The sequence below is a fragment of the Pleurodeles waltl genome, chromosome 4_1, assembly GCF_031143425.1.
Source record: "Pleurodeles waltl isolate 20211129_DDA chromosome 4_1, aPleWal1.hap1.20221129, whole genome shotgun sequence".
Classification (NCBI taxonomy): domain Eukaryota; kingdom Metazoa; phylum Chordata; class Amphibia; order Caudata; family Salamandridae; genus Pleurodeles; species Pleurodeles waltl.
The window spans coordinates 60,788,463-60,812,517 of NC_090442.1; the positions used below are offsets into that span (position 1 = coordinate 60,788,463).

General features: G+C 47.2%; 2 protein-coding genes across 2 annotated transcripts in view; both read left to right on the forward strand.

Annotated features, from left to right (window-relative positions):
* Positions 1–213: 213 nt before the first annotated feature.
* LOC138286988 (uncharacterized) lies at positions 214–9,049 on the forward strand. Its single transcript, XM_069227351.1, has 4 exons — positions 214–325; positions 5,273–6,174; positions 7,983–8,044; positions 8,890–9,049. Exons 1-4 carry the CDS (start codon positions 214–216, stop codon positions 9,047–9,049), a joined length of 1,236 nt encoding a protein of 411 aa, XP_069083452.1.
* Positions 9,050–15,364: 6,315 nt separating this feature from the next.
* LOC138286989 (mucin-22-like) overlaps positions 15,365–24,055 on the forward strand; it is a 55,740-nt gene continuing 47,049 nt past the window's right edge. The window contains exons 1-2 of the mRNA XM_069227352.1: positions 15,365–15,701; positions 20,772–22,613. Of these exons, the coding sequence (XP_069083453.1) occupies positions 15,365–15,701; positions 20,772–22,613 (2,179 nt within the window). The remainder of the gene's footprint in view (positions 15,702–20,771; positions 22,614–24,055) is intronic.

A 24,055-nucleotide genomic window follows, 5' to 3' on the forward strand; every position in this document is an offset into this window, starting at 1 on the left:
CAGAAGACCTGTGGAAGAAGGGGACCAAGTCCAAGAAGCACAGAAGAGTCCAGGAACAACAGGAGCCCCTGCTAACCCAGATGAAGGTGCAAAAGAAGAACCGCGAAGAAGACGGAGTCAGGTTCCTGGACCATGCATGTGATGTCCCACGCCCGATGCAGGATTGCACTCTGGTCTTCATCGCTAGAGTCTACCAACAAGCCTTAGCGGAACATGGCGCTGCTCGGGACCAGGAAGGACCAGGTGGACTCTACCCATGAGGACGAGTCCCTGATCTGGTGTAGACTGTTTTATGCTTGGGCTGCTGGGAAACCATCAGACGGCTGTAATGGCAATACTGGGGGTCCTCTAAGGAGCCCCCAGAGTTCATGGAATCATACAACCAATGCTTGCAACCAATGTTTGCAAAAGCCTTGGGGTATGATCCCAACATGTTTGATAACAAACATGCCTATGTTCGGAGTTACGATTATGTAGCTGGACATAGGTAGTGACCTATGTCCAGTACACGTGTAAAATGGCATCCCCGCACTCACAAAGTCCGGGAAAATGGTCAAGGAGGTTGTGCGGGCACCTCTGCTAGTACACAGGTGCCCTCACACACAGGTACTTTGCACTGTGCCCTCAGGGCTGGAGGGCCTTCTCTAGGGGTGTGTTATAAGTGACCTGGTGCAGTGTAAATGGCAGTGAAAGGGTGCTTGCACCTTTTCACGCAGGCTGCAATGACAGTCCTGCAGAAGCCTTTGCATAGGTTCCTTATGGGTGGCAAAATATATTCTGCCGCCCATAGGGATCCCCTGGACCTGAAATGCCCTGGGTACCTAGGTAACATATACTAGGGACTTATAAGGGGGCGCCAGTGTGCCAATTGTGGGTGAAAAACTGTGTTAACAGTAAGTAACAACCAAATTTGGTGGAGAGAGAGAGTATAATCACTGGGGTCCTGGTTAGCAGGATTCCAGTGAACACAGTCAAGCACACTGACAACAGGCAGAAAATGGGGGTTACCATGCCAAGAAAGAGGGTACTTTCCTACAATGGGTGTTGAGTGGGAACACCCACAGCAACGCCCATGGCACGCCTCCTTGACGCATTGTGAAGCAGTGTCTACAGGGCCATGAAAAGCCATGCAGTGTAGCTGTGCATGGCCTTGTCGATATGGGTCTGCACTGTGCGCCACCAGGAGCGCAAAAAAAGTGACGCTTCCGTGGCACACTCGGCTTGTATATAAGCTCCTCAATATTCACACTGGTCTGGATGGAACGCCACAAGGGCCACCTTGTTCCTCCATACTTCACACACCTGTGAGGGTGATGCACACCTATCCAAGCATAGCACCCTGGGAAAAGAACCCTGGATGGAAGATTCAACTACAGACCTGTGTCTGCACACAAATCCAAGCAGCCACGTAATTGGTGAATGCTACACTATACAACAATCCAGTAACATTACCTAAATTAGTTTATAAAGTTCATAATTAAAATCTTCATTTGTAAAGTTTGGCATATTTTAGCTTAGAGGGAAACAAGTTGCTTATACAGGCAAGTTGAGGAGGGAGTTAGACATAATTTATTTCATGTTAGAAGTTGATAAAATCATTTAAACATAAAGGGCCTGATTACAACTTTGGAGGACGGTGTTAATCCGTCCCAAATGTGACGGATATACCACCTACCGTATTACGAGTTCCATAGGATATAATGGACTCGTAATACCGTAGGTGGTAGATCCGTCACATTTGGGACGGATTACCACCGTCCTCCAAAGTTGTAATCAGGCCCAAAGTCTTGTAGACATGGCTTCCAGCTTCCCTACCAGGGTCGCTCAGCTCTGCTGATGTTGCAGGCAGTGCTTAAGTTGTAAAATATAAGTACAGTGACCCCTAGGTTTTCACGGGAGTTCACTGCTGCAGCATCACCCCCAACCCATGCCACTGCTACAGCATCACCCACAACCCATGCCACTGCTGCAGCATCACCTACAACCCATGCCGCTGCTGCAGCATCACCCACAACCCATGCCGCTGCTGCAGCATCACCCACAACCCATGCCACTGCTGCAGCATCACCTACAACCCATGCCGCTGCTGCAGCATCACATCACCTACAACCCATGCCACTGCTGCAGCATCACCTACAACCCATGCCGCTGCTGCAGCATCACCTACAACCCATGCCACTGCTGCAGCATCACCCACAACCCAAGCCACTGCTGCAGCATCACCTACAACCTTTGCCACTGCTGCAGCATCACCCACAACCCATGCAACTGCTGCAGCATCACCCACAACCCATGCCACTGCTGCAGCATCACCTACAACCCATGCCGCTGCTGCAGCATCACCTACAACCCATGCCACTGCTGCAGCATCACCCACAACCCAAGCCACTGCTGCAGCATCACCTACAACCTTTGCCACTGCTGCAGCATCACCCACAACCCATGCCACTGCTGCAGCATCACCTACAACCCATGCCGCTGCTGCAGCATCACCTACAACCCATGCCGCTGCTGCAGCATCACCCACAACCCAAGCCACTGCTGCATCACCTACAACCCATGCCACTGCTGCAGCATCACCCATAACCCATGTCACTGCTGCAGCATCACTTACAACCCATGCCACTGCTGCAGCATCACCTACAACCCATGCCACTGCTACAGCATCACCTACAACCCATGCCACTGCTGCAGCATCACCCACAACCCAAGCCACTGCTGCTAGCACCACCCACAAACCATGCCACTGCTGCAGCATCACCCACAACCCATGCCACTGCTGCAGCATCACCTACAACCCATGCCGCTGCTGCAGCATCACCTACAACCCATGCCACTGCTGCAGCATCACCTACAACCCATGCCGCTGCTGCAGCATCACCCACAACCCAAGCCACTGCTGCTAGCACCACCCACAAACCATGCCGCTGCTGCAGCATCACCCACAACCCATGCCGCTGCTGCAGCATCACCCACAACCCATGCCACTGCTGCAGCATCACCTACAACCCATGGCGCTGCTGCAGCATCACCCACAACCCAAGCCACTGCTGCTAACACCACCCACAAACCATGCCACTGCTGCAGCATCACCCACAACCCATGCCACTGCTGCAGCATCACCCACAACCCATGCCACTGCTGCAGCATCACCTACAACCCATGCGGCTGCTGCAGCATCACCTACAACCCGTACCACTGCTGCAACATCACCTACAAACCATGCCGCTGCTGCAGCATCACCTACAACCCGTGCCACTGCTGCAGCATCACCTACAACCCATGCCACTGCTGCAGCATCACCCACAACCCATGCCACTGCTGCAGCATCACCTATAGCCCATGCCGCTGCTGCAGCATCACTTACAACCCATGCCACTGCTGCAGCATCACCCACAACCCATGCCACTGCTGATAGCACCACCCACAAACCATGCCACTGCTGCAGCATCACCCACAACCCATGCCGCTGCTGCAGCATCACCCACAACCCATGCCACTGCTGCAGCATCACCTACAACCCATGCGGCTGCTGCAGCATCACCTACAACCCATGCCACTGCTGCAGCATCACCCACAACCCATGCCACTGCTGCGGCATCACCCACAACCCATGGCGCTGCTGCAGCATCACCCACAACCCATGGCGCTGCTGCAGCATCACCTACAAATGATCACATACAAATAGGTCTGGCATTTAGGAATATTGGAGGTCATCTCACACTTTCGGGGTGGCCTGGAAGAGCTGTTTTTTCAAATAGTTACACACTTCACCGATGTACTCTGCTAAACCAAACCAATAGACACATAGCGCCACCATGTTCTGGACTCCTACATGTGCTGATGTTTAGAAGAAAGTACTGGAGCTGAGCACCACCATATACCAGCACAAATGAAGCACCGGTTGCAAGCATGTGTGACAGCCCTGGCTCAGAATGCATTTTACTTTGAATAAGCTTTGACTGTGTGACAGTGAACAGAGGCTGCAGTTTATTGTGAACAAACGCTGATTGCACTCTGCTGTGACCAAGCTATGATAATGAAGGTTAATTCACTCCTCAAAGGCGAGGGGCCTGCACTCTGCTGTGACCAAGCTCTGCTCGTGGGAAAGTAAAGGTGATAAGTGAACTATAGAGGCTGCACCCTGGTGATAAGTGAACTATAGAGCCTGCACTCTGCTGTGACCAAGCTCTGCTCGTGGGAAAGTAAAGGTGATAAGTGAACTGTAGAGGCTGCACCCTGGTGATAAGTGAACTATAGAGCCTGCACTCTGCTGTGACCAAGCTCTGCTTGTGGGAAAGTAAAGGTGATAAGTGAACTATAGAGGCTGCACCCTGGTGATAAGTGAACTATAGAGCCTGCACTCTGCTGTGACCGAGCTCTGCTCGTGGGAAAGTAAAGGTGATGAGTGAACTATAGAGGCTGCACCCTCCTGTGACCAAGCTCTGCTCGTGGGAAAGTAAAGGTGATAAGTGAACTATAGAGGCTGCACCCTGCTCTGACCAAGCTCTGCTCGTGGGAAAGTAAAGGTGATAAGTGAACTATAGAGGCTGCACCCTGCTGTGACCGAGCTTGTCTTGAGGGACAAGGAGGTTTAACTCACACTATAGGGCATGGGACATGCACTCTGCTCTGATGAAGCTCTGCTTGTGCAACAGTAAAGGTGACGTCACAATACAAAGCTACAGAGACTGCACTCTGTGGTGACCAACCTCTGTGTGACAAGGAAGGTTAGTTAACTCACACTTCAGGCCCCCAAGCTGCACCCTACTGTGACAAACCTCTGACTGTGTGACAAGGAAGATTAACTCACATCTCTAGGGTGCACTCGGCCGTGAGCAAGCTCTAGCTGTAGGGCAGTAAATTTAAATGACACTGCTGGTCCTCTCGACTGCAGTCTGCTGTGAATATGGTTGAATTGCGTGAGAGTAAAAGTGAGCTTACACTGCAGTGCCATTTAGGCTACATCCAGCTTTCAACAAGTTGTGATTGAGTGGCAGAGAAGTTTAATCCTCACATTAACCCATGGGGTATTTACACTCACAAAGGCTCGAAGACAAACTTCCTTTCTGCTTGTGCATAGAACAGTTCTGACATGATGTGGCTTATGACACAAAATGCTAGGGGGTTAAAAATGATAAGAATACTTAATTTGTTTTTATTAGTAAATTATTTCAAACATAAATCAGACTTTGCTAAATTAACCATTTCTGTCTAAGTTTGACATGCATAAATCTTAAGTATTATTCGTATCCTAATCATCCCACTACAGGTGTACCCTATAATGTCACAACATCTTCAACAACTACAACCGCCTCAACGACAGGAGTCACAACATCTGGAGCCACGGGCAGTACTACAGCACCCACAACCTCAGGAACAACTAGTGGAACCGCAGCAGCTTCAACCCCTGAAACAACGGCTGGAAAAACAACCACAGCGATGGGAACAACCAGAGAGAGCATGTCTGCATCCAGTGCAGCACCAGCGACTGGGACGAGCGCTACGCCATCACAGGCATCCACCGCAGCCACCTCAGGACCCACATCTGCATCCAGTGCGACAACGGGGGCTGGGACGAGCACTATGCCATCACAGGCATCCACCACAGCCACCTCAGGACCCACATCTGCATCCAGTGCGACAACAGGGACTGGTGGGAACTCATCACCATCACAGGCACCCAGTACAGCCACCTCAGGACCCACATCTGCATCCATTGCAACAACCAAGGCCAGCGGGAGCTCTACACCATCACCGGCACCCTCCACAGCCACCTCAGGACCCACATCTGCATCCATTGCAACAACCAAGGCCAGCGGGAGCTCTACGCCATCACCGGCACCCTCCACAGCCACCTCAGGACCCACATCTGCTTCCAGTATAACAACAGGGATTGGAGGGAGCTCCTCACCATCACAGACATCCACCAAAGAGACGTCTGGACCTACACCTGGATCCAGTGCAACAACGGGGGCTGGCAGAAGTTCAACAATGACACAGGCACCCACCACAGCCTTAATGCCTTCTTCTGGGACAACAACACCACCTTCATGCACTGAAGTTAGAGGCCACCCTCTGCAGTTCAAAGTTATAAACCGAAATTATACAGAAAGCATGAGCGACAAGACCTCTTCAGATTTCCATAGCATCAGGAGCATCACAGAACCGGCGGTAGGCTCCTCTCTTTCCTACTTGTTTTACTGTCATCTCCCTCCCACTACTTAAATGTCTCTCTACTCTTTAGTTGTTCTTTTTACCTTACCTTTTTCCCACTGCTCTCATGTTTTCCTTCCTTTTGTCTTACCGCAGTGCGTTCATTTCCTTTTCTCACTCCACTTACCTTTTCACTCTATTTTCCAAATCTCTCCATAGTCTTTCCATCTCTTCTGTCATAGTCTATCATGCTCTTGTTTCTTCTCTCTCAATCTCTCTCATAGTCTTTGCATCTCTTCTTTTACTATCTTAATCTTTCCCACAAACTCTCCATCTCACTTCACTCTCCCCCATTTTCACCTCAATTCCCTTTCACAATCTCCCCATACTTTCTGTGTCTCATAATTATCTGTCCCACCTGTCACTCAACCAGTGTTTCCCATATTCTCTCCATCCCTCCTCAGCCTCTTCCCTCCTTTTGCTCCTCACTGTCCCAACCATGTCTTTCTGTCCTCTTACTTGTCCAATCCAATCCAATACAACTAGTGCAGCGCCACTTTTCCTGTTTCCCTTAGCGCCCCCCTAAAGCCACCATGTGTGCGCCGTATCTAAGATAGGGCGCGCCATGGCGGTAGTTAGGGGACCCTCAAAATTTCTGAAGCTAGTTCGGAGCTTTGCACGATTGGTGTCAAAAATGTTGGCGCTAGCCCTGCAAAGCCCATTGAGGCCCATTGTAAATAATGGTGTGCCTCCTTTTAACGCCTGCTCTGAGCAGACGTTAAAAGTGCCGAAAAAAAATGACACAAAGAAATCTCTTAGATTTCTTTGTGCCATTTTTTTGGCGCCCCCAATGGGGGAACGCCCCCTTTGCATACATTATGACTGGTGCAGACATAATGTAGCGGAAAGGGTTACAAAGAGTTACAAAGTGGCACATGCATTGCGCCACTTTGTAAATTTGGCACAGCGATTTTGGCCATGTTGGGCCACATTAGCATAAAAAGAATTACATTAATGTGGCACAAGGAGGCGCTAGGGGCTCATAAATCAGCTCCTTAATCCTTAAACCTTGAACCCATTGGCGTTAAGATAAATTGCATTATTTTTTAAACTCAGTACGTTTTACAAACATTGAAGTAAGGATCAACATATGCCATGATCGCATATTTAAGTCAAGATCCATTGGCTTTGCCAATGTTTGTTTTATCCATATGGACGCATACTTCAAGTCACCCTACTCACTCGCACTACTTCCTTTCTGTACTTCATCTCCTCTCCGGTCTGTCCTTTCATCACCCTCTCATGCCTAACCTCTCTGCCTCTCCTCCCCCACGTGCTTCTCTTCTTTCTTCATGTACACCTCATCTGTATTCTCCTAGTATATATATTCCTCCCTTCTTACTCTGTCCTCAAGGTCTCCCCTCCCCAACCAACATATTAATCCTCTCACACATTTTATCTACCTCTAGTCAACATCTCCACCTCTTCTCTCCTTGTCTATACTCAATCTCTCTCCCGCTCACACTACCTCCTCTCCCTCACTTCCTATCTCACCTCTTACCATCCCTTTCCTCCTTTCACTCGCCCTTCCTCTTCCCTCCCTCATGTCTCCCTTCTCACACTCCCTCTATCTTGACTCATTCTTCTCAGCAGTCTCCCCCTTTCTCTCTCCATCCTTCACTGTTCACTTCTCGCGCCCCTGTATGTTCTCACACTCTTACTTCCCCCTCAAGTTCCTTCCTCGTCTCCCCCCCTTCCTTATTTCCCCTCTCAGTCCCATCTCAGGGAATGAACTGATGCTCACTGAATGTGTTTGTGACCAACAGGTGACTGAAATATTTAGGAACGCCTCATATTCCTGCGTCTCCTGCACTCAGGTGGAACTTCGGTAAGAGCTTGAAATCTTATCCTGCAGAAGAATGAACTGAGCTCTGGTGTTCTCTTCTCCCTTCCTCGCTTCTTACTGGTGGACATTGAGGTCTCTTCTTCACAGGCTCCAGTCCTCTCTCCACAATCGTGGAGGCTGGGCTCCCATCTTGTCTCCTTCCTCTGTTTCTCTCTCCTCAGTGCTCTACTGGGAGCTGGGCTCTTCTCCCCACAGGCTGCCTTGCTCTCTTCTTCATGGTGGAAACTGATATCTCTTTGTTACAGACTTCATTCCTCCCAACTCACGGCGGAAGCTGCAGTCTCATCATTACAGGCTCTTTCCTTTCTTCTCAGTGATGGAAGTTGGAGGTTTTAACTTTACAGACTTTCTTACTCTCTACTTATGGTGGAGTCTGAGGCCTCAAATTCAGGAAACTTCTCAAGACCTGGCTGTTCGAGCAGTAACAGCACCTGCCCCCCCCCTTGCCCCCCTCCCCCACTCAGCACCTTGAGACCCTCACGGGTGAGTAGTGCGCTTTACAAATTCCTGAATGATTGATTGATTGATTGAAATTCAGAGGCCCTTCCTCTCTCATCATACGTGGAGCTGGAGGTCTCATGTTCTACCTCCCCCCTCTGCTCACAGGTGGCAGCTGATGTCTCTCTCCTCGCTGGTGGAAGCCGATGCCTCTTCAGTCCTGGCTCCTTTTCTTTTCTCCTCAATGCTAGAACTTAGTGCGGATCTCATTTTATCTTTGACCTACTCTCCTCACCGGGAAGCTGTGGTCTTGTCCCTAAAGGCTCCCTTCTCTCACTTCACATTTCTTCTTCCTGACTTTCACTCATGTGCACTCTTTATTCTCGCAGGCCCGGCTCCGTGTACGTCTACATGTTGTTGCTTCTAGACCCCAGCGCCACAGGCCAGGACGTCTTCAATGTTTTTGTGGCAGCCGTGTCTATTGATAACAGCACCTTGCAGCTTCTGAGAGAACTAATACTGACTGCCATCAGAGTCGGCGGTGAGTGACAGCAGTCAATAGCCAATGACTAAAAGACAGTATCCTGTTCTATCCAATCAGGATCCTTATCTAAGGCGAGGGGCAGTAAACTCTATCCGGACTGATCTATAAAATACTGACACGTTTGTAGGTACCCCTGGTCACTACTAACATTCACTGGTGCATTATTTCAGTTACTTACTAATTACTTCACTCACTAACTTCTACACACGCTCACGCACTAGCTAAATATTTCACTCTTTCACTCATTAATTACTCTTGTCGTTCAGTTATCCACTACTAACTTCACTTGGATTAATTTGCACATTCACTGATTACTTCATTTACTGATTCACTCACAGATTATTTCCCTTATTTAAGAAAACTCTCACTTTGACGTTGTAGTGCTCTCACTGAAAGTCATGAACATAGAATAGTCCCGCCTGATATAGATATTTTCTGACACTGGAGGGAACAATTTCATAGCCACCCATGGCCTAGTGGTTAAGGTCTTCTCCCCTCTCACTGGAGGGAACCATTTCAGAGCACCCTGTGGCCTAGTGGTTATTGGTTAAGGTCTCCACCCCTCACACTGGAGGGAATAATTTCAGAGCGCCCTGTGGCCTAGTGGTTAAGGTATACACCCCTCACAATGGAGGGAACCATTTCTGAACCACCCGTGGGCTAATGGTTCAGGTCTCCTCCCTTCTCACTGGAGGGAACCATTTCAGGGCACCCTGTGGCCTAGTGGTTAAGGTCTCCACCCCTCACACTGGAGGGAACCATTTCTAAACCAGCTGTGGCCTAGTCGTTAAAGTGTCTACCCCGCTCACTGGAGGGAACCATTTCTGAACCAGCTGAGGCCTAGTCATTAAAGTCTCCACCCCTCTCACTGGAGGGGACCATTTCAATGTTCAACTGTCTAGTTGCATCGCCTTAAGTCTATGATAGGCCAACTTTAACTGCCTTTTTTGTGAATAAAAGACTGTAGTGATATAATTATAATTATTTTAAATCTAAACAACATTGCAGAATTGCCGGAAATGTTACTTGTGTGTTCTCTTAGTTCTACATCAAAGGTATTATCATAAAAGTCATGAAAAACCCTCCCGCCTACCCCACAGTCAAAGTAATACAATGCAGACATTAGTATACAGAGTTCTCTTTGGGATATGTTATACTTCTGTACATAAGGAATAGAGTCTGTGAGGCAAAAAGCCAGCACAGTGCATGCTGGTAATGGAAGCTGCTGACTCTTAAAGCTACAGTGTATATTGAGTGCAGCTAATGTACTTTTGACCTGAGGCCCAACTTTCCTTTCATTTGTTCTCTAGAGTTACATCAGGAATTTAGTCTATTTTTCGTTATAGGGCATATTTTTAATTTAAATGCTGTAGTGTAGGTTTATAATAATGGTAATTATATTGCTGCAGTCTTTTATACAAAAAATGCAGGTAAAGTTGGCCTACGATGAACTTATGGGGGTGTCACAAGACTGTTCAACATTGAGGTGGTTACCTCCAAAGTCACAAAATATGTATAAAGAAGTGTTTGGGGTTCCCCACATTCAGGCGGGATTATTCTCCGATCATGACTTGAGTGAAAATACCTACATTTTAGAACGAGGATTACATATGAGTTACAGTTCCTTCTCTGTCAGGGGATCGCCATTGATGCTCATAAGCACTGAATAGTCCCGTCCGTGTACGGGGATCCCACAGCATTTCTTTACCATATGTTTTCTTAAGTGTAGTTGTTCGCCTTTCTTCAGAGAGGCCTGGAGAGACACTTAAGACAGTAATGTTTTGCAGCATATAAGAAAGGCTACTGGTAATAAATATACAAAAAACATCAGGCAATTAACTGGAATAGTGATATTTGACTGTTTAAATCTCATTTGCAAACCCCTTTTAAAGGAAAATGATGAAGGAGTAGAGGACAATTGTAAGGAAGCTGGCCGGGTGTGTGGTGGGTACCTAAGGTAATTACACCTTGTACCAGGTCCAGGTGAGTGTAGGCAGTGTCTAGAGGTAGCTGTGGATGAGCAGCCAAGGCTTACCTAGGAGGCATGCAAAGCTCATGCAATATCACTGTAGTCACACAGCACTTCACACATGAAAGAATACACTCAGTTGTACAAAAATAAAGGTACTTTATTTTTGGAACAAATCACCACAAAATACTAGAAGGGCAATCCTCCAATTGGAGGTATGTAATACACTAAATATATACACTAGCAATCAGAAATAGGCACAGAAAAGGTTAGAAAACAGTGCAAATAGCAATAACCAATAGTGACCCTAGGGGGAGCACAAACCATATACTATGGAATGCCAACACAGGAGCCCAACCTAGGTAAGTGGAATGTATTCAAGGGAGCTGGGAGCACCAGAAAACCACAGAGGTAAGTAACACAGTACCCCCCAGTGACCAGGAAAGCAGGAATAAATCAGTGGATTTTCTCCAAACCACCCAAAAGGAGGAAAAGAAGACACCCAGACAAGACTGCAAGAAAACCAGTGGCGGATTCCTGAAGAAAGAAGACCTGTGGAGAGAGGGGAGCAAGTCCAAGAGTCACAGTGAAGTCCAGGAGGAGTAGGAGCTACTACCCACTCAGCTGTAGTTGCAGGAGTTGGTCAACGGTTATGAAGAACAGGTCAGCTCTGCAGCCCTGGAGCCGTAGAAGAGTTCCTGGTGGATGCAGAAGATGCCCCATGCTGGAAGAAAGATTGCAGATGGGTGTCGGTGCAGGAATTCCACTAACAAGTCTTAGCAAAGGCAAACTCGTGGTTAGTGGAAAAGTGGTGCTGCCGGGGACCAGCAAGGCCCAGGAGGACTCACCCCAGGAGGGAGAGTCACAGGGGATCCTCGGCATTGCGGAGAGTCCACAGGAGCAGAGGCAGCGCCCACAGGAGTCCCACAGGATGGGGACACAGGAGTCGCAGAGGAACCCCACGCAGCACTACAAAAGAGTATCCCACGTTGCCGTGCTGGGGGCTGGAGCTACACCTCGCCTGAAGATCCCTTGGAAGATAAGCAAACAAGCCTTGGCAGCTGCAAGAGACGCGGTGCATAGGGTACTGCCCTGCATGGGAAGGCAAAGACTTACCTCCACCAAAGTTCGACAGCTGGCAGAGAGGACCAAGAGGACTACTTCGGACCACCACCCCTGATGCAGGACCCACGTAGCTCAAGATGAGGGGAGATCCACACAGCCGGTCGTCGCTTGCTATAGGTGCCCGCGGTTGCAGAGGAGTGACTCCACTCCAAGGGACATTCCTTCTTCTTCTTCTGCAGGCTAAAGACTTGCAGTCTTCTGAGGATGAACGGTGAGCAAAATGTTGCAAAGCTGGCAGGAGATGTGTAAACAAAGTTGCAGAAGAGTCTTCTTCATTGTTTCAGCGTTTTTCGGTTCCTGGAGGGTCCAGTCGCGGTTCCATTGGCCAGAAGTCGAAGTGGAGGTTGCAGAGAAGTCCTCCTGGAATCTCGCAAGCCAAACCTGAGGACCCACCCAAGAGAGAGAGACCCTAAATAGCCCTGAAGGGGGGACTGAAACACCTATCAGGAGGGGGCTCTGACGTCACCCTCCTGGCCTGGCCACTCAGATGCTACCAGAGTTCCCTGTCAACCTTGGAAACAAGATGGCAGAACCCAAGGACCCTCTGGAGGAGCTCTGGGCACCACCTTTGGGGTGGTGATGGATAGGGAAGTGGTCACTCCCCTTTCCATTGTCCAGTTTTGCACCAGAGCAAGGACTGGGGTCCCTGAACCGGTGTGGACTGGTTTATGCACAGAGGGCACCACATGTGCCCTTCAAAGCAAACACGTGGCTTGGGGACGCTACCCCTCCCAAGCCAGTCACACCTAGTTCCAAAGGGAGAGGGTGTAACACCCCTCTCCCAAAGGAAATCCTTTGTTCTGCCTTCCTGGGCTTGATCAGATCAAGCAGCAGGAGGGCAGAAACCTCCCTGAGGGGTGGCAGCAGCTGGGCTGCCTGGAAAACCCTGTAAGACTGGTGATAGCAAAGCTGGAGGTCCTCCAAGAAGCCCCCAGAGTGCATGGAATCATACTTCAATACTTGCAACAGTATTGGGGTATGATTCCAACATGCTTGATACCAAACATACCCAGGTTCGGAGTTACCAATATGTAGCTGGACATAGGTAGCGACCTATGTCCAGTACACGTGTAAAATGGTGTCCCCGCACTCACAAAGTCCAGGAAAATGGATCTGGAGTCCATGGGGGCACTTAAGCTAGTGCAGGAGTGCCATCACACACAAGTACCTGCACCATGCCCTCTGGGATGAGAGGGCCTACCATAGGAGTGACTTACAGTGACCTGGTGCAGTGGCCTGTAGTGAAAACGGGTGCATGCACCTGTTTCACACAGGCTGCAATGGCAGGCCTCCAGAACCCTTTGCATGGGCTCCCAATGGGTGGCAGAATAACTGCTGCAGCCCATAGGGATCCCCTGGAACCTCATTGCCCTGGGTACCTAGTTACCATATGCTAGGGACTTACACGAGGGGACCAGTGTGCCAATTTACAGAAGAGAGCAAAACGACTGGGGTCCTGGTTAGCAGGATCCCAGTAGTCACAGTCAAATACACTGACAACAGGCAATAAATGTGGGTAACCATGCCAAGAAAGAGGGTATTTTCCTACAACAATGTAGCCCTATAGGGTGCAACTCTGTAGATATGAAAATAGAGTCTGCACCGTTAAGGACTCACGTCCCACCAGTATCTCATCATGCCCAGCAGGTAGCAGTTTCCTCCATTCTTTTTACTGAGACATTGGCAGTATTAGGCAAAATCATCCAAACATAGGTGGTCATTCCAAGTCTGGCGGGCCGCGGTAGCCGCCCGCCAGGCGGGAACCGCCATTTGGCCGCTATGCGGCCAAAAGACCGCTGCCGGCATTACAACCTTCCCGCTGGGCCGGAGGGTGCTAACCATGTTAGCGCCCGCCGGCCCAGCGATAAGGAGGCCTGCAACACAGAAGCCGGCTCCAAATGGAGCCGGCGGTGTTGCGGCCGTGCGACGGGTGCAGTTGCACCTGTCGCGCTTTTCACTGTCTGCTAGGCAGACAGTGAAAAGCCGGCCGGGGCCCTGTTCGGGGGCCACTGCACCGCCCAGGCCAGTGGCATGGGCGATGCAGGGGCCCCCAGGAGCCCCAAGACACCCGTTACCGCCAGCCTCTTCCTGGCGGTGAGAACCGCCAGAAACAGGCTGGCGGTAATGGCGGATTCGCCCAGCCGGGGCAAAAACGGCGGGAAACCGCCGGCCCCGGTTTTCTGACTGCGGCTTTACCGCCGCGGTCAAAATGGGCTATGAAGCACCGCCAGCCTGTTGGCGGTGCTTCCGTCATCCGCGACCCTCTGTTTCTTCCACTGGGGAGGAGGCAGATTGCCTATGACTTCAATGGAGATTCCCCTGAGAGAGATTTAGGATTACAGCTAAGACACCATTCCTTCTCCCTCAGGGGATCTCCATTAATAGCCATCACACTGAAGAGAGTAGCAATCCCATCCCCACAAACTGCTATGGAGAGGAAAAGAGACAACCCACAGACCTGATTAAGGGCCTCTTTATGAGTCTGGAAGTCTCAAGACCGCCAGACACGCAGGGATAATGACCCTGGGGGTCAGACCGCTGCCACCACCAGGAACATGGTTTCCGACGGGGTGGCGTCGGTCGGAGTCGTGGTCAGCGATAGCGGCACTGAGTTCAGCGCCACCATACTGATCATGAGTGCTCTTTCCATATGCCTTTTCATGGCGGGGTCCCCCCCATGAAAAGGCTGGCGGAAAGCCAGTTCTGGGGGCTCCACTGCCAGCACCCTTGGAAAGCGTACTGTCTGCACTGTTAGGGAGCACACATGGATCACCTCCAAATTCAGGGAACATGTTCTGCAAAGGAAATGATTTATCATATCAACCTTCTAGAACTAAGAGCTGTACATTTGGGTTGAAGTCTTTCCTACGATCCTTCAAGAAGAAATCCCTCCTTGTTCAGACAGACAACACAACAATGATGTACTATCTGGACAAGCAAGAGGGGACAAAGTCCAATGCACTGCACTGGCAGCCCAAACAATATGGAATTATTTGCTATCCAGGGATCTTAGAATCACTACAGCCTTTCTACTGGGTGTCCAGAATCCTCAAGCAGACTCACTAAGCTAGATTCTTCAAGAAAATCACTAGTGGTTCCACAGAACAACGTTGTTCAAAACATCTTCTACTCATGCAGTTTTCCTCATATAGATTTATCCGCAACTGCGGAAAACAAAAAGTGCCCAAACTTCGCCTTGAGGTACTACCAACCAAGTACATCGGGAATGCCCTATGGATCAACTGGTCCAGCAAATTTCTCTACGCTTTCTTCCGACTCTAATGATCCCATCAGTAATTATCAAGCTGTCTTACATGAAGGCCAGAATGATATTGATGGCTCCGGAGTGCTCCCAACAATGGTGGTTTACAGACCTACACCACATGTTGGAACATTCACACATAAAGCTGCCATGCAGACCGGACCTTCGTATGAAATTCAGAGGTCAGAGGGTTCATCCCAATCTCTTCTCTTTGAGTTTGGCAGCATGACTCCTGAACTTGTACAATGTGGACATTTAGGTTTATCACAAGAGTGCATTAACATTCTCAAAGAGGCTAAAAGTCTGTCAAATCAATTAGCTTAATCTTTTAAACAGTAGAGATTCTGTATCTGGTGTTCCGACAAGAACATTGATCCATCTACGTGTCAAGAAGAAGCTATACTTCCATACTTGCTTTATTTTGCCAAATCTGACTTACGATTCATTTCTAGTAGGCTCCATTGGGCAGCTATCACTGCCTATAGAAAATGTCTTTCCCAAACCTTGCTTCAAAGTCCCAGTTATTAAAGACTTCCTAGAGGGTATCAATGAAGTTTTTCCCCCAGTATGCCGTCCTTTCCCCCCTTGGGAATTGAACATAGTACTCTCTTGTCGCATGGCACCTCGTATCGAACCCATTCATAAAGCCTCATTACAATACCTTTCTTGGAAAGTGTTCTCCTACTTGCTGTCACATCAGCACATAGAGTTAGTGTTATTCAAGCTTTATGCTCTCACAACCCATATAAAGTAATCCATAGTGGTAAAGTGGTTATGAGGACTCATCCAAAAGTCTTACCTAACGTTGTTTCGGATTTCATATTAATCTCTCCATTACGTCACCATCTTCTTTCAGCACCCTTCCACTCCAGTAGAGAGAACTCTCAGTACTTTAGATGTTAGACGGGGCTTAAAATGTATCTAGGCAAAACATAAGACATATGCACTTCTAATCAGTCGTTTGTGAACTGCGGCCCTATACGTACAGGTTTATCCCCACCTAAACAATCTCATCCTGGTCGATAGTTTCTTTCATCCTGTGTTGGTACCAGAAAGCACATAGAACTTCGTCCGGTAGGCCCAAAAGCTCATGCATCTAGAGGAAAAGCAGGCACAACGGCTTTGATGAGGAATACTCCTAGTGCTGAACTGTGCAAAGCGTGCAAAGCGTGGAAATCAGTTCACACTTTTTGGACTCAGATGCTAGAACAAATGCTCAAGTGGACAGGCTTCCTAGAGGAATCTCTTCACTTGGCTATTTCTGTGGATCGCCTTTTTCTCTTCCACTGCATTTTGTAGACATGGGCTTGCTACTCTGTTCAGTACTTATTTTTATCAATAGATATCCCCTGCGAGAGAAGGAACTGTTTTTCACCTGTAATCCTAGTTCTTTCTGAAGGGGAAGCTCCATTGAAATCATAAGCAACCCACCTTCCTTCTCGTTGGAAGAGACAAAGGCGATTAATAGACAGTCTGCTTCCTTAGCTATTATACTGTTTGCTTGGTAAAAGAGAAGTTAGATGACTGCCACCTGCTGGACGTGATGGGATATTGTTGGGCTATGAGCACTCAAGGCATAAGGACACTTTTTATAGCTGCAGAACTGCGGCCTATAAGTCTACATTGTCCTCGTCTTGCTTCTCAATTTTCCTTTAAAAAAGGTTTGTAAATGAGATTTGTAAGGGAAAATGATTCAGCTGCTGGTAATTTTCCTGTTTTTTTAAATTTATACTGACCCTTTTTTAATAAATTAAGTACTAATCCTGACCTTCCTGAAGTAAGCTGGAATTCTGGGCTTAAAGAAGTGTTCTGGGATCCTACGTGTGGGTGGGGCTATTCAGTGCTTATGACTACAATGGTGATTCCTTTGAGAGAGAACTTGGATTACATGTAAGAAACTATTCCTTCTTTCACCAATGAGTTTAGGCACTCAGTAAGTAAACATACATGCACATTATCACTCGTCCCTCCACGTATACATCCTTTCATCTGCTCACAGACTGATTCTTGAATTCAAACTCTTACTCATCTGAAATAAACAGGCACACACATTTAACAAGAGTATGAAAGATAAAAGAATGAAAATAGAAAAAATCTTGCTGCCACGTGATATTGGTGGGAGTATGCTTGCAATACAAAAATAAAATTAAACATAGCAGCAGGAGAATCTTGCACTAATATTGTGCATAGTGTATTGTTGTATTAAAGTTCTAACATGGCCGCCATATTTAGAAGGCACATGTTGGATGTTTGGGGGTGGGGAAGCAGTGATACACTACACACAATAGCATTTCAAAATAGCCATCTTTAAATGCTAAAATGTATGGTGTATTACTGTTGTACTGATCCTAGACGTATAAGATGGTGAATATCTTTGAATGATAAACAAGAAATACACTTGGACATTGCCATTCCAACATGGCCATTCAGTTTAGAAAAAGTGGCTGCAAAGAATGTGGCACACTGCAGATTAAATGAGTGGCAACCCGGTAGCCCGTAGGCTGTCTCACAGGGAGAGCAGTATCTTCTGAAAACAAAGAAGGAAAGATATGAAAGGGGCCCTGTAGAAGGAAACAAATGGAAAACTAAAACACTGACCACCAGCCCAGGCCCTGAAGCACACTCATTTTCAAGCAGAGGTGCACATGTGTTCAGGATAAATCACATTCCTCGCAGAGCCATAGAGTAAATGACAGACATAAGCTAACACAGGGAGAAGCAGAACGCAAATGGCAGGGCTGACCAGAAGATCATCTGTGCTTGTAGAGATTTTAATGTGTTCTTTAATTTTAAGAGCTTGCAAACCACTATATCTGAAAGGCTACCTAAGAGGGTTTAGCAAGAAGTTTCACTGTGTAAATCTTCTACTCCTCCCCTCCAGGTTTCTCACAGGAAGTAACCACCACCTAAAGTCTTGCTTACTATACTAATGTGTGAGCCTTTTGGCTTTAACATATTATTTTCGTAATATTTAATGCAGGCCTGCTGCCTCTGTTGTAATTCTTCATAATAAACAGATCTAACCCGTGGCATCTGATGCAACGTTTCCTAATGAATCAGTCAGGCCTATACCCTTTGTCATTGGCTTTTCACTGTAATTAACCTAGGCCTATTATATTAAGCCTAACCTTTCCTACAATGTAAACATCAAGTATATAGTCATAAAATTACAAATGTGTACAGAATTATTGTTGGAAAAACATTATATAACCCCTCTTAAAAAAGGTCTAACCAGGAATATCACAGTGCAAATCTTAATCCCTTTGGGTTTATCCAAAGATTTATCCAAAATCAAAACTCTTGCCCCTTAAATGAATTTGTGAGATTCCAGTCAATAGCCTTCAACACAGTGTAATACCAAATGTCCCTTAAACGCCTATTGGCTTTAATGTGAGCATTTCACAATAAGTAAGCCTATTACATTTGTCGTAACTTTTCAGAGTAAAGAGATTAGACCTATAATGTTCAACAAAACCTTTCCCATTGAACCAATGAAGCCGACAGCCTTCATCACTGGCTTGTCACGATGATCCACTGAGGCCTCTTATGGTGTACATAAACCAACAACCATCTGGTGCACAAAATAAAATCACAAATATACACAAAATGACATTTGGTAAAACAGTACACAGTCCCTCTGAAAGGGTCTAACAAGGATTATCACTCAGCAATCTTGCCCTCTAAGTGTCAGAGGGGTAATAAAATCCATCTTAAGAGGTCTACGACTTCTATGTATGATTTTCACAATAGATACATCAGACCTACAGCTTTTGTTGAACATTTTCAAAATAAAAAGTTTTAACCTGTGTCTTCCGACATAAAGATTTCAGTGAACCAATCAGGCTTATTGTCTTTGTCACTGGCTTGCCACCATGTCCAACTCAAACCTGCAGTATTATGCATAAGCTTCTCCACAACATAACTTTCAGCACATATTCATCAAATTACAAATATGTAAAAAAATTACACTTGGCAAAACAATCTACAACCCTTTCTAGAATGGCATAGCAAGGATTGTTAGGGTGCAAATATTCTATCTAGAAAGTTTGTTCCAGAACCTAACAAACACTAAAACCCTTCCCTACTATAATCTGCGAGATTCCCTATAAACACCTGTTTACAAGCTTTAACACAGTGTAATGATAATCCATCTTTAAATACCTATTAACTTTAACATATTATTTTCACAATACACAATTCGGGCCTACTGCCTTTGTCATAACTTTTCATAAAAGGCTCATCAGCTCTATTTCCTTGATCAGTGGCTTGCCTCTATGACCAACTCAGTCATGTTGAGTTAAGCATAAGCTGCCCCACAGGGCAAACACTGAAACATAGGCACTCATTTTCAGCGGAAGCATACAGCATCTGCCCAATCAAAATCTTTATTCAAGGTAATTCAACACGTGGGTGAAGCCCAAGCCCCGTTTTCAATAGTCCTAAAATCTCTTTTTCTGTTGATCACCTAAAGTCTTACGACAGCTGCACTGTCAACCCAGACTTTAAAATGGGGTATGTTGCTGCACGGGCACTACAGTCTCAGAAAAAAAGCAGCAAATTAGTCCACTAATTAGGGTGGCCAACTGTCCCACATTTTTTAGACTTGTGCACAATAATAGCCTCTGTCCCACTGCCCGCTCAGAGGCACTGCCGGAGCACCACTTGTCTTACACTTTTAACCACAGTTTTTAACCATCTTAGGGGCAGATTTATGAAAAGTTGGGCTGCACCTGGTGAAGCACCACTTTTCTTGCGCCCCTCAGAGCATCCCCCATACGCCACCATGTGTGCGCCATATTTAATATACAGGGCACCATGGCGGTTGTTAGGGAACTAGCATCATCATTTTTTATATTATTTCGGTGCTTTGTAGGATTACCGTCAAAAGGGGAGCCTCTTTTTAACGCCTGCTGCGAGCAGGTGTTAAAAATCCCGGAAGAAATGAAGCAAAGAAATCCGTTAGATTTCTTTGTGCTATTTTTTCGGCCACACTCCTCCCCCTAATGGGGGAACCTCCCCATTTGCATACATCATGCCTGACGCAGGCATTATGTAGCGCAAAGGGTTACAAAGTGGTGCAATGCATGCATTGCCCCACTTTGTAAATATGGAGCAGCAATTGTGGCCTCGTTGGGCCACATTAACGTAAACAAAATTACGCTAAAGTGGCGCAAGGAGGTGCTAGGGGCTCTTAAATATGCCCCTTGATGGCAAGCCATAATAAGCTGTTGAAGAGGTACCTACTGGTGCCTGGGCGGAAGAAACTACACCATTCGTCCATATTTTCAGCTCACTCAGTCACCTAGAAGAACTCACCTCTGATATAGCCATGACATCACTAACGTGTTCCTGTGTTCTTTTTACTTTACAGATATAAATACTGGAAGTAACACAACCACAACCTTGCCAACCACAACTGTCATAACAACAGCCTCGCCAACCACAACTGTCACAACAGGAACTACAGCCTCAACAATAACTGCAACAACTGGCACTGCTACAGCTGCCACTTCTACGGCCAGCACTGCAACAACCGGCACTGCCGCAACAGACAGAGCTACAACTGGGGCTGGCCCAACCAGCACTACCGTAAATAGCACATCTATAACAGGCACTTCAACAACTGGCACTGCTACAACAAGCACAGCACCAACTAGTAGTTCTGCACCAGGCACTTCAACAACTGGCACTGCTACAACCAGCACTACCCCAACTAGTACATCTACAATAGGCACTTCAACAACTGCCACTGCTACAACCAACACTACCCCATCTAGTACTTCTATAACAGGCACTTCAACAACTAGCACAAGTACTATCAGCACTACCCCAACTAATACTTCTACAACAGTCACTTCAACTATTGACACTGCTACAGCCAGCACTACCCCATCTAGTACTTCTATAACAGGCACTTCAACATCTAGCACTGGTACAATCAGCACTACTCCAACTAGCACATCTACAACAGGCACTTCAACAACTGACACTGCTACAACCAGCACGTCTACAACGGGCACTTTAACAACTGGCGTTTCTACAACCAGCACTACCCCAACTAGTACTTCTACAATGGGCACTTCAACAACTGGCACTTTTACAACCAGCCCTACCCCAACTAGTACATTTACAATAGGTACTTCAACAACTGGAACGGTTATAACCAACACTACAACAAGAGGCACTACAACTGCTACCCCATCCAATACTTCTATAACAGGCACTTCAACAACTAGCACTAGTACTATCAGCACTACCCCAACTAGTACTTCTACAACAGTCACTTCACCTATTGACACTGCTACAACCAGCACTACCCCATCTAGTACTTCTGTAACACGCACTTCAACAGCTGGCATTTCTACAACCAGCACTATCCTAACTAGTACTTCTATAACAGGCACTTCAACAACTGGCACTGGTACAATCAGCACTACCCCAACTAGCACATCTACAACAGGCACTTCAACAACTGACACTGCTACAACCAGCACGTCCCCAACTAGTACTTCTACATCAGGCACTTTAACATCTGGCACTGCTACAACCAGCACTAGACCAACCAGTACTTCTACAACAGGCACTTCAACAACTGCCACTGCTACGACCAGCACTACCCCATCTAGTACTTCTATAACAGGCCCTTCAACAACTAGCATCAGTACTATCAGCACTACCCCAACTAGTACTTCTACAACAGGCACTTCAACAACTGGCACTTCTACAACCATCCTTACCCCAACTAGTACATCTACAGTAGGCACTTCAACAACTGGCATTTCTACAACCAGCACTACCCCAACCAGTACTTCTACAACGGGCACTTCAACAACTGGCATTTCTACAATTAGCACTACCCCAACTAGTACTTCTACAACGGGCACTTCAACAACTGGCACTTCTACAACCAGCCCTACCCCAACTAGTACATCTACAATAGGCACTTCAACAATTGACACTGCTACAACCAGCACTTCCCCAACTAGTACTTCTGCAACAGGCACTTCAACAACTGGCATTTCTACAACCAGCACTACCCCAGCTAGTACATCTACAATAGGCACTTCAAGAACTGGAACGGTTATAACCACCACTACAACAAGAGGCACTATAACAGCTGACACGACTGGATCATCTACCAGTGCTGCAACTCCCAGCAGTGCAACAAGTACTGCGACCACTACAGCCTCTACGACTCGTCCATCCAGTGCCAGTAAGCAAACCTTAATTAAGTGGTAATACTGCATATGTACTTCAGCATATGGTGTGCACCATAGGTGCACTGGAACTGAGTATGGGGAGAGTGCCTAGAGAAGGTGTATGGGAGAGCCTACAGAACACATGAATGTGGAGATCCCTTACAGAATGTGTAGGGGAGATCCCCCAAAATGTGTATTGGGTGAATGTAGTGTTTGTTGCGAATTAAGTATCTGTGGGAAGATTCTATAGGATCCATGAGACCATAAAATTGTATATGGCGAGTTTCCATAGAGACTTGTATAGGGAAGAGTGAACATAAAGTGTGTTTAGCAGAGTTGATAGTTGAGGGAAATGGAACTGTGAGATGAAGCAGAGCACAATGTGAGGTGACACCAACTGAGAGAGATCTCAGTGTGAGGTGACTCCAAAAGAGAGATATCTTGGTGTGAGATGACACCGGCAGAGCGATATCTCAGTTTATGGTCCACACAAAGAGATATCTCAGTGTGTAGTGATACCAACAGGGAATATCTCAGTGTGAGGTGACACCAGCAGAGAGATATATCAGTGTGAGGTGATATCAGCAGAGAGATATCTCAGTGTGAGGTGACAGGGAGGTATCTCAGTGTGAGGTGACAACAGCAGAGAGACATCTCAGTTGAGGTGACATCAGAAGAGATATCTCAGTGCGAGATGATATCAGTTGAGAGATATTGCTATATGAGGCGACACCAGCACAGGGAGATCTCAGTGTGAGGTGACACCAGCAAAGAGATATCTCAGTGTGTAGTGATACCATCAGGGAATATCTCAGTGTGAGGTGACACCAACAGGGAGATATCTCAGTGTGAGGTGACACAAGCAGAGAGATATGTCAGTGTGAGGTGACACCAGCAGAGAGATATCACAGTGTGTGGTGCCACAAGAAGAGAGATATCTTGGTGCGAGATGACACCAACAGAGCAATATCTCTGTTTATGGTTAGTGATACCAGCAGGGAATATCTCAGTGTGAGGTGACACCAGCAGAGAGATATCTCAGTGTGAGGGGATACCAGCAGAGAGATATCTCAGTGTGAGGTGACAGGGAGGTATCTCAGTGTGAGGTGACCCCAGAAGAGAGATATCTTGGTGTGAGATGACACTGGCAGAGCGATATCTCAGTTTATGGTGCACCACACCAGAGAGCTATCTCAGTGTGTAGTGATACCAGCAGGGAATATATCAGTGTGAGGTAACATCAGCAGAGAGATATCTCAGTGTAAGGTGACAGGGGGGTATCTCAGTGTGAGGTGACACCAGAAGAGAGATATCTCACTGTGAGGTGACACCAGCAGAGAGATATCTCAGTTTGAGGCGACACCTGCAGAGAGATATTTCATTGGAGGTGACAACAGAATAGATATCTCAGTGTGAGATGATACCAGTTGAGAGATATTGCTCTGTGAGGCGATAC

Bases quoted from the DNA above. Each gene is read 5' to 3' on its own strand.
- LOC138286988 (XM_069227351.1), top strand. From the start codon at position 214: ATGGCGCTGCTCGGGACCAGGAAGGACCAGGTGGACTCTACCCATGAG. The intron at 326-5,272 runs GTAATGGCAATA...ATCCCACTACAG, and splicing joins TGGGAAACCATCAGACGGCT to GTGTACCCTATAATGTCACA. The intron at 6,175-7,982 runs GTAGGCTCCTCT...TGTGACCAACAG, and splicing joins GGAGCATCACAGAACCGGCG to GTGACTGAAATATTTAGGAA.